Source organism: Calidris pugnax, unplaced genomic scaffold (assembly GCF_001431845.1).
Source record: "Calidris pugnax isolate Ruff unplaced genomic scaffold, ASM143184v1 scaffold162, whole genome shotgun sequence".
Taxonomy (NCBI): Eukaryota; Metazoa; Chordata; class Aves; order Charadriiformes; family Scolopacidae; genus Calidris; species Calidris pugnax.
In genome coordinates this window covers 644,803-656,267 of record NW_015090900.1, presented here as the reverse complement: position 1 = coordinate 656,267, position 11,465 = coordinate 644,803, and the positions used below count along the sequence as shown (strand labels likewise).

At 39.0% G+C, this 11,465-nt stretch overlaps 1 protein-coding gene across 1 annotated transcript in view; it reads right to left on the bottom strand.

The window, feature by feature from the left end:
- Positions 1-2,502: 2,502 nt before the first annotated feature.
- TMEM57 (transmembrane protein 57) overlaps positions 2,503-11,465 on the bottom strand; it is a 29,348-nt gene continuing 20,385 nt past the window's right edge. Inside the window, exons 7-11 of the mRNA XM_014948601.1 lie at positions 6,689-6,847; positions 6,317-6,499; positions 5,403-5,523; positions 3,735-3,909; positions 2,503-2,728 (exon numbers count right to left, since the gene is read on the bottom strand). Of these exons, the coding sequence (XP_014804087.1) occupies positions 2,526-2,728; positions 3,735-3,909; positions 5,403-5,523; positions 6,317-6,499; positions 6,689-6,847 (841 nt within the window). The 3' untranslated portion in view covers positions 2,503-2,525. The remainder of the gene's footprint in view (positions 2,729-3,734; positions 3,910-5,402; positions 5,524-6,316; positions 6,500-6,688; positions 6,848-11,465) is intronic.

Here is an 11,465-nt window from a genome sequence, read left to right as displayed (position 1 = left end):
TGGTTTGAAAAGAAGGGAAAAAATACCATAAAATAAAAATCAATGTGTCCCGAGGGAGCTGGGAGGTTCTGGCAGTGCTTGCAGCAGAAACACAGAATATTCATGGTACCTGAAAAATTTTACCCGGAGGGTCCAACTGCTGTGGGTTGAAGTTGGAATAGATGCAGTCAGAGAAAAACATCCGTGTCAGGCCCAGCTACGGCACTGGCCGAAGGAAAAGGTGCACAAACCAGCTCATTTACCCGGAATACAACAAAATAAAAAGATTTTACAACATGAACTGTGGCCACTACAAGAATTAAGCAGATACTGAAAACCGGGGACAAGTTGTTCATTCTTTTTGTGTAGACAAGACAAAGCTTAAACCTCCAGATTATCCATCTTGGCTTTGCTTTTGCCGAAGGAGAGCGGCTGGAAAGGAAGAAAAGCTGAACTTACAGATATAATTTTACAATTCTCAAGAAATTTACCTTTTTTTTTTTTTTTTTAGAGCCCACAGAGAGGGTAACTTGAGTAACTCAAATACAAAAATCATCTGTTCTTCCTTGAAGTGAAATTCTGTTGCAAAAGAGAAGACTTACCTGGAATAACAGAGTACTCTTTAAACAAACTGTGTTCTTTAAACCAAGCTAAATCAGGTCAGTTAAAAAAGGCAAAAAAAAAAATATATAATTATTGGTTATTCTTTTTAATCTGCAAGAAAATGTTTATTCTTTGTAAACCCCACAGAAAAAAAGAATGCAGCCAAGACCAAGTATTGAACGAAAATTGTGCCAAAGTAGGCAGCAAAATGGGGGAACCTCAACACAAAAAGTCAGTGACAATATTTCATGTTTTGCACAAAGATGAAAAACCTATGACATTTCTGAGTAACACTTTCATGGTGACAATTACACAAGATGATTCAAAAATGCAAATGACAGCAACATGCACACCTGGCTAAAGCTAGAAGTTTTCTCCCAAAAGAATATCTGTGATTAAAATGATGAAACTTTAATACTTCTATTGACTTGTGTGTCCTACTTCATTTTTTTTTTTTTTCAATGAGGCACCCATGCCAATTACCATGAAACTTCTCTAAAAAATCCTTTTCTTTTAAGAAGAACTTTGTCCTTCCAGAGTCCACTGCATGTTTGCAAAATCATAATCTTGGGTTTCTAATTCTGCTAATTTCCAAGACAATTTTGCTTCCCACCCTGCCAATCCCCCACCCTCAAAAACCTCTGAACCCCTTCAGAAGTCGCCAGTGCAAACACCTTCTCTCAATGTATAAGATACATTTTTAACTTCAACCTTTGTGCAATCGACGAGTTTCCTTTAAAAACTCTTTTAAAAACTCCTTGGCACGACAGCTGAAAGATAATTCAGCTCCATTTCAATTGTCAAACACAAGGTGATATTAAAGGGTAAATCACGGTTGACTAAAATAAAAAAAAAAACCCAGAACTGCAGCTTTTATTAGCCAGCTTTACAGTCTCTTGTATACAGTACATTGCACAGTTCCGCCTTCACAATAACGCTTCCTGGATTAATATTGTGCCTTCCACGATGCAGTATAATCAAGGCAAGTTACAGAACACTGCTGAGTTTATATCAAAATAAACAGAAGATGTAACCTTGGTTTATAATGAACATCCAAATTACCATGTACAATTTGCAGTAGACTCTGTAATGAGCTTGATATATAAGCTAGATGACAGTGAAGGGGGGAAAAAATAGTTTAAACTATCAAGTTTCCTCTTGAAATGTCTTTTTCCCAAGGCACTGTGAACAAGACTGTTAGCAATTCTCAATGACTAAAAACACCAATGGGAATATAAATATTTCACACAACAACCACCGTCACATCATCTATTCTCTTAATTCTTTCCCTTAAACAACGCCCCTGAAATTTGTTTGGTCCTTTGAGGGGTAATCAAATTATCTTCTGCAACATCACATATTTGTATTTAATACATCTATAAATCAAAGCTTTGTTAGATTATTTAACCCTTTCGCTGTAAAAACTAAAGGTGTCTTTCCTCACTATTTCTCAATGAATCTGTAAATTCAACTTGATCATTTAAAAAAAAAAAAAAAAAAAAGGGAAAGAAAGGGTTCAAAATCAAGCAAAGCCCTGTATTTTTTCAAGAGGAAACCATGCAAGAGTACATAAAAAGGCAAAATTGGCTACTTGAAAACCAAGAATTGTTTTTAATGCATTGGGCCAAGGAAAATAAATTGCAAAGTTCTGTGAGGTTTTCTAAAAATTTACAAGAAAAACCGATGGGTAGTTCTAGTCAATCCAGATGTTCTTTTATCCTGTTTTAAATGACAACGAATACAGTCTCACACGATACAATTTCATCTTGACTGCAAGAGACACTCCTGTGTGATGCCTTCAGCATGACAAAATTACTGGGAAAAAAAAAAAAAAAAAAAAAAAAAAAAAAAAAACAATTATACTACAGAGCACTTGTCCTTCAGCATGAAAAAATTAATGGGAAAAAAAAAAAAAAAGAAAAAAAAAAAAAGAAAATTGGCATTCATTTCTTCAGGGGCTGATAAACAGAGGCATTGGGGTCAAGTCCAGAAGGGCTGGTCTCCACAAATTTGGAAGAATAATGTGGGGAAACAGGACTCAGAGTGCTGGTGGCTGCAGTGTACGTTATGCTGGGCATTACTGCCATAACTTCTGCAATCTTCTGTTTTAGGTCCTTGATTTCCTGATCTTTTTGAATGATTTGCCCTGAAAAGAGCAAATGACATCGCTTAGACACAGCAGCATATTTTCACCCTCCACCTCCGACGTAACATCAGCCACCACATCGACACAACCTCCTGGTTTGTGGGGAGGGACTGTGTTTAATCACCTCCATTACCACGTAACACAACCAGACAGAGCACTTTAATTCCATTTTGCACTCTTTGGATTCCCAGCTGCATTGTACCAAAAGATTATTTCTATGCCTCAATTTTTTTTTCTGTGCTTTTCCGCTCCCATTTTACAAGCACCTCACAAAACCACAAGAGTTTGCTTATTAAATGGGGTATTTTTTTCCTAACCCCCCCTCTTTGCGCACACTCACAACATCCCTACGACAATTCCTGCAACTACGTAAAGAGAAACACCAAGAAAATGAAACAAACAAAAGATCTCACTCCAATCAAAGTTTCCTGCAACCAAGCAAACTTCTGCAAGGAAATTAAAGAGGTAGTAAATCAAAAGATTAATTAATTTTGCTGAACAAAGGACAGGGTTTTATACTGGCTTCGTGCTCCCTCTGGTGGCAGCAACACCTGCCCAGCACGGCCACCAGTGCCCACCAGTATGAAGCTTCAAATAGGTTGGGTTATTTCCCCCCCCCTGCATTTAGGTTGTATTTACTTCAGGAGTAATGAAGTATCATTAGGGTTCAAGGCCAGGGGGTTAACAGATGGCAGCTATTATTCTATCTTCTAGCTCTTTAAAAGAAGTTCTCCAGCTTTAAGGTAATGGTTTATAAAAATATAGGAGATAATAAGGAATTTCACGCCCATCTTGGTGTTTCCTGCCTTCAGTTCAGACTGAGATTAGGTCAGCTGTTGAGCTGGGTTGCTCAGACTCACATTCACAAAGTTCTAAAAAACAAAAGCTTGTGGAAAAGCTGAGTGGAGGCCATAGCCCAACCTTAAATAAAAAGGTATGATATTCTTTCTGTCCTATTTCCCCAGTTTCAGTTCACTACACGGTGCATTGAACCATCCCACCTTACCTTGGGCAATCTCAAGCTGCCGTTTTGCATCTCCCAACGCAGAGAACAGATCCAGCTTGATCCTGGTCTCTGCACTCAGGCTGTTCTCTAAGTGCTGTGTTTTATCCTGCATGGCTGAAAGTGCTGACATTAACACCTCCGTATCCTTCTCGTTTTCCTTGTACTTCCGCAGTTCCTGTAGGAGTAATTAGGACAAATGTTAATCTCGTCGACTTTACACATGAGATACACGCAGAAGTCTTTCTCTTCCCCACAGCACACCACTGGGTCTGGTATTAATACTGTAAAATTAAAATGATGGTTAATTAAGGACACTGTAATATTACCTCCAGTAATTACACGCAGCCATCATACAAGTGATTAAAGCCATATTGTACAATGTTTAATTTCAGCGCGGTGAGCAAGTACTATTTACTCTGCTGCTCAACCCTCTCTCATCTGTATCGAGACCCTCCACCCAGAAATGCTCCTCCCCAGCACTTCCCAGTCCCAGCCCAGCAGCCACACAGTTCCCTGCACCAAGCCCTGGAACAGCAAAACACTCCCCACAAGCAGACTGGTTAGAATGGGAACAGATCTCATGCTCGACAGTTTAAAGGGAGACTAAGCAAACACAGCATTTTAAGCTAATTTCAATGGGAAATCCCTCAATGAGAGGGATTTCTTTATCTCAGAATATTTCCCAAGTTGAACCAAACTGTGCTGCAGAGCCAGAAATTTAGAAGAGAGAAAAAGAGGGAGCTGGGAAGTATGTATTAACATTTTGACTGAGAAAAAAAGAAATACCATAAACACACAAAAAAGTTCTCTACTTTTAAACGAAGAAACAATACTACTACAGGGGAAATACTAATACTTGTAACAAAAAGCTTTTCTAAAAGTGTGAAGATACTAATAAAACTAAAGAGCTCAATTATAGCTGGGTTTTATTATTTGAAAGCCGTGCTCTTATTCTCCATAGATAAACCACACTTGTTTTCAAGGGTTTGGTAAACCCAAGAACAACAAGGCTGCATATGTTTGTTGGAAACAAGTTCAAAATAACACCAGGTGGATTTTGAAGAGTGTCTGCAAAACCACAAGACATTAAAAAATAAATATTCATGCAAATTGTCAGTTGACAGTCCGAGTACATCTTTAGGAACAGACACTTTAAAGGAATAAGGTCAACTTCAACTCACACATTTGAGCTCGTAAACTCCAACATGCCAGACACTGTGTCTGCTGTGAGTCTACCCACAAGGTACTTTCAATATTCAAGCACTTTCACAAGACAAAAAAATAAATGCCTGGCCAGTGATTGAGCCTGCATTGAGTAAGCAATCTTACTTGTGAGCAATGAAATTTATAATGACACAGACCAGCAACAAGCTCCTTGCATTAGACAACAAATGTTCTTGAGGGGATTATATTCTCAGTCTACCCAGACCATTGGTTTGGGGGAAAAAAAAAAGTAATAATTTGAAAAACTGAATGGTGTGGAGCTGAGCCTATTAACCTTTCTCATAGCCACCTTCTTACAAAGCCTGATGCAAGACATGCAAGACAGACATCTGAAGAGCATAATTCTTGAAGGTGTTGATTGCCTCTTACGCAGATCCACCAATTCCCCAGGGCTGAAAGGGCCCATTGTGCTGCTGATCTAAGTCCCTGGCGCTTTCTCATTACCTGAACTTTCATTTCTAGTTCTCGTATCTGATCTTCTTTCAGCTTTATGTCAATTGTTAGCTTCTTGCACTCTGTCTCCAGCTCTCGGATACGATTTCGTAAAGTTTCGGTACATTCTCCTCTGGAGAAAAAACATGAAAAGAGAAGAAGATGAAATAAGAATGAGGTTGTCATTCCTGAACGGTTGATAATACGAAAATTAATATCAATATTGAAGGATAAAAAGAGGAAGCTAACTTTGTTCTTTTCAGCAAGATAATTTCCCTTATGGCAACAACGCAAAAAGCTGTGGAAAGTTATTCCTCGAGTATTAGGAAATTTGGAATATTTATGAAATATGGAGAACAGAAAAGCAGAAATAATTCTTTTTAGACAGAGCATTGCAGATTAAAGCCATCCACACTTGTGCCGTGCTTTCATCTTGAAAACCCTCCCATCTATACACCTGTGTTACTACAGAAACACCAGTGCTGAGCACTGGGAGGCACTGGCTGGAGCAGAAAACTTTCAAGATGGGAGATCAAGACAGTATTTTGGCCAACATCTTTGCATGAATCCTTGATTCACAGTCCCCAGATGAAAGGGGAAGTTCCATTTTTTAAAGCAGACTGACCCATGCAGAGTACAACATCTCTTTTGGCACAATTAAGATTCAGCAGATAATTTAGAGCATTTTCATCCTTTACACCCTGGAAATGTAACGGATGTGGGTATTGGGACTCAGCCTCATGGAAGGAGATCTCCCAGTCCTCCCACTGCCTTAATGCAGATAAACCTCTTAACACAAGTGTTAGAGACTACTCTATGTACAGAATAATCATCTCCAAATCCCCCCAAAACCATATTTCAGTAGCAACAGCAACATTTCAGTCATTTTCTGGGGCTGAGCTGGCTTCTGGGGCAGAACAAAGTACCTCGTAGCAGCAGCAAATGCGACAGCACGTGCAGCAGTTGCTTCTTCCAACTTCTTTCTTTTCTTTTCTTCCATTAATTGTTTTTCTACAAAGGCTCGTGCCTCCTGCTCTGCCTTTAGTTTCTTCTCCAACTGGCTGATCATTTGCTTGTCTTTTTGTTTCATTTGTACAGCATTGTGTAATCTGGAAGGGAACGGGTACGGGATTTAATGGGGGATTTCACTTACTAAAAAAATAAATCGCTGCGAACGGTCCCAAAATGAGTCTTGCTGGATTTGCAGACAAGCGCCTCAAACTTTGCAGAGCCTCAAGAGAATATTTCCCCTTTACCAGGCTACAGTCGTCAGCAACTAATTTGGAGAAAACACCTACTTGTTCTGCAGCAGTTCGTTTTCTTGCCGGAGCTGCCCAATTTCCGACCGAATTCCCCGCTCTGTGTTGGTCAGAGAACTGATCTGACTGCGTAGCTCCTGCTCCACCTGCCTGCTCGCTTGCAGGTCCGCCTTTAATTTTTTAATATCTTGTTCCAACCTAAGAAAGACAATTTGAAAAGTCCATTTCAACTTCATTTCCCAGTCACCCAAAGGTTGGAGCACATTCTGTAAAAATAACCACAGTAATCATCATGCCATCTGCCAACCCCTTGATTCTTACAATAATAGACTCTCAGAAATAATGTCTATCCTTGTTAAATAATAATAATGTTTTATGTAACTATACATATATATATAGCTCTATATATAGCTCTAGACACACTTCATAACCTCCCACAGGAATTTTGTTTTCCTCCATGCACTGCAGAGTTGTAAAACAAATCCTATGGAATTACAGTTTTCCTCTTGGAGCAGAAGTGGAAATGGATAAAGCTGAGAAGCTGTAAACAAGGAGAGATGCACATACGAATAAATTTGACTTTTCTCAACAAATTATGAGTTTCATTTGTTACTTAGAGCTGAGCTATGGAGCATACTGCTGAATTCTCACCTAAATGTCTTTTTTTCTTGAAGTACATGATGTGCATGTTGAATGAAGAGTATGTGTTAAGTCATCCACAGTTCAGGAGTCAGTAAATTTAGTTTTAATTGCTCCTGAACAGAGACCATCTGCTAGACACTTAATTGTAGCTTTGGAAAGTTCTTGAAGACTCATGGAAGCTTATTAATTGAAAAAAAATTTCAACCAAAATTGGTTAAATAAAACACAGCCGTCCACAGAGAGGCCCCCAGCCCACCTTAATTTTTTCCCCAGGTTTTCAAAATAAGATTAATTCTTAGAATTAAAACCACATCATAGGTAAATAATCAGCCATTTTTGTGAGCACTGTTACATACTTATCTAAGAGAGGCCCCCAGCCCACCTTAATTTTTTTCCCCACGTTTTCAAAATAAAATTAATTCTTAGAATTAAACCACATCATAGGTGAATAATGAGCTGTTTTTGTGAGCACCGTTACATACTTATCCAAAGCCTCTCAGTCTTTTACACACAATCCTCATTTGCTCCATCAGTTATTGGTTTAAAAGTTTTTAAATGTTCATAAAGAACATTATGGTTAAAGATGGTTTTATTTCCTAAAGTTCCATACGGAATTAATGGTAATTGAACATTAAGACTTGGGGGAAATTGTCACAAAAGCCAAAAAGACCTGCCCTTATTGACATTCACTAGCACAGTTGAACAGTTACAGCTTCTGAAAACCCTGAGCTCTTCGGGGCTTCAAATCTCACCCTAAAACACTATGAGAGATGTAACAACAGGAGGAGTAAGAACATCCTGTGTGAATGAATCAACAGGTTAAATGTGGAATCATCAAACTTATGGAAATTCATAAAAGGAGGTCTGTAAGAGGCTAAAACTGCCCCGAAGGGCTCCACTGGGTAAATTAAGGACAAGAAAGGACATATAGAGGAGCGTGGTCTGTAACACACTCATGTAACTCAAATACTCAGATTCCAACTTTCTACAGTGATACTAAGCTGTTTTTCTAGTTATACTGCCCTACTGGTAAGAGGAATTCTGTTTAATATAGTATAAATCATGGTCAAATATACCTTTAAAAAGAAAAAAAAACCAACGCCAACTTATACTTAGTAGGTAAATAGTAATAGTACAAAGCAAATATACATTTCAGTATTGAAGACCACCAACCAGTTCAACCCCTTGTACTCTGCTGTAGAAGGAAAAGAATTTTCAAACTTAACTAAATATCCGTTCAACCATGTAACCATAACACACAAACCAAACCCAGAAACCACATCAGCAGACCCTATTAGGTGTGTATTTTCACCGTGTTCAGTGTTTTAAGTGATAGAGTTGGACAGTCCTTGGGCGATGATATAACAGTTCAATTTAACCCTCCAATAAGCAGTAACTAAGTGTTTTAGGAAGCGAAAACATTAATTGAAGAGAGTAAGATACCGTGGGAAGCACTAACAGACTGTTGTACATCAACAGCTGATTGGTTTTGATATAGATTTTCATTAATAGATGTAAAAATGGTTGGTAGGATAACGTAAAGGAACACACATAAATCACACATACTTCACACTGACAACTATCCATAAATAATTTCAACATACATCTCTAAAATAAAGCTATAACTGTGAAAATAAGCCAGCTGTAAATAGCCTTTTCCCTATAACTAAGACCATGTCAAACTTGCTCAAATAAGATATACCAGGATTTATTTTGGGTAGTTACTATTCCAGGAAAAGAAATGCTGATCAGGTAAAGCCCAAATAAATCAGAGGTGCTGGCACTGGACAAGCTGAATTTGTATTTTTGGCAAGAGAATATTGACATTAGTTCAAACTTCTTAAACCATCTGGTTCTTGGCTTTCCTGCCAGTGTCACCGGGGCTCTGTCCCTGCAGTGCTCATGGGGCTGCTCCAGGCTCTGCTGAGAAGGAAGATGAAACCTGTGTGATCTGTAGAGTCCATCCAAACGTGACCAGAAGGGACATCTGCTTTCCAAACCAGGAGGAGATACATGAAGCCGCAAGCCACAGCCTTGCTTTTTACTTATTATAGGTAAAAGCATCCAACCAGAGCTGTGTACATTCGATTTGGGGCTCAGGAAGAGTTTCACACTCACGATCCATCACACAAATCCTGCCTGAACAGAGCTGAAGCCTCACGGACGTCCCTTCAGCCTTCACTTTTCAAGCACACTCCAAGCATCAAACATTCATCCTGTCACTCCAAAGGACCACAGGGGACTTCGAGTAACTTTTACAGGAAAATGAGACCGACCTGCTGCTCACTATGACTGTCACCATAAATCACAAAGGCGTCGGGATTAAACTCAAGAGTGGGAACTATAAACCTGGTGCATTAAGACACCGAGACTCTCCCAGTCACTAACCACCACAAACCAGCTCACAGTAGGCTCAGGAGTGAGAAAGTGGCGACTTAACTGGTGTGACTTCCTCAAATCAAAGGATTCCACTCCTTCTGTGCCTCTGAATTTCTCAGACCACCATGCAGTTAAGAGTTTTTGTTCTGTTGTGAAACAATCACTCCTATGGGTACAGGTGACCAATCTTAAACAGTCAAAAGACAGAATAAGGTATGTAAAAGGTGATCATCTACAGACAGCAAGTGCTCAACGACTGCAGGGCAATTCCAAAAAGAGAATTAATCCAGAGATTGGCAGACCAAACAACTGGAAATGTAGCTGTCAATAGACTTGTTCAGAAGGAAGATTTCACAAGATTTTAATTACTCCTTTTCATGATGCTGTAGGTTTTGCTATAGCTTTAAATACCAGAGCAGACGTTTCCTGCAATTTATAGAGCAAATAAATGTTCCTTACTATCTAAAATGAGTTAGGAAGCTAATAATCCATCATAATGCAAGGACCAAATGTTTCCTATATGGCTTCTCTCCCAGACCTGCTGCAATTAGCTAGGGATACAGCTTCATTTAAAAAATAAATAAAAAGATAAAAAGAGAGACATGAAGTTAGTTTCCCCTCAAAACCACGTCCTCCTTGCACTCTCTGCTGTGTAGCAACATTCTTATCCATCTTATAAAGTCCAGTCAAACATTTTCAGCCTAAAAATTTCTTCCCGCAGAACAGCAAGTCAAAGCTTTTCTCTGTGTATATAGAGAGAGGTCATCCATCATTTTCACAGAAATACAAAGAGATGAAAACCACCCTTTCTGTTGCCCCCCTTTCGAAAATGAAAGCACACCATCAAGGTAAACCAATATAATGGCAGAAAAGAAAAGCTTCGGTGCTTCGAGCAGAGAGCAGCGCATGGAGTTTTCCCTCCTCCCCTCTGCAATAGTCTTTGCTACTGTTACAATGATAAATGACCCAATAAGACAGCACTTCTTTTTTTTTTTTCATTATTATTATTCTTTCTAGCATTTCATTTTCTGCTTAAGTCTCTTATTTCCAGGCTTATTGGAAAAAATTATTTACAAATGGGGGGGGGTGAAGAAAATTTGAGTTCCAGAAGATACTTTGCTCTATCGCTGCACAAACTACAAGTCATTTTGACACACTATTTTCAAAATAAGGGCTTAGTTGCAGATTATTACATTGTGCTGTTTATACAACCAAGGCCAATTTCTTTCGGGTTGTTATTACTACAAATGCAGATTTAGCCATTTTCTTGTCTCATCGCTACTACGTCTCATTCCTGGTCTCGCAGATGAAGAGAATTCATCAGTAATCACCTCCAAGACTGAGTATTTTTCCAAACGCTTCAGGGAAGATTGATGGATCAACTTAAAGACAATTCAATTCTGCTTAATCCTCCTAAGTATTGATAACGGGCGAATAACGTATCCTTGTTGCTTAGCTTAGTCGGTTAACGCAATTCCATAATCACCTGGCAATTGCACACAAATTAAACACAATTTATATAAAACTTAAAGACCCAGAAGGCACTCGGATGCTGTTCTGAAAGTCCCATTTTTCCCTTTGTTCTCTTCTGACCCAATCTCTTGGCAGAAGCATCCCCTGCAGTCAACCTACTTCAAAGAAGTAGCCAACGCGATCCCGCAGCATTGAAGTTCTCCTGCTGTAACTAATACGCCGTTACCAGCAGCTCCTCTGAGCATTTTTCATTACCAAGAAGACAGTAATCCACAGAGAGAAAGCAGAGTTACTTATTTTTCTCCTACACACAGAATTGATC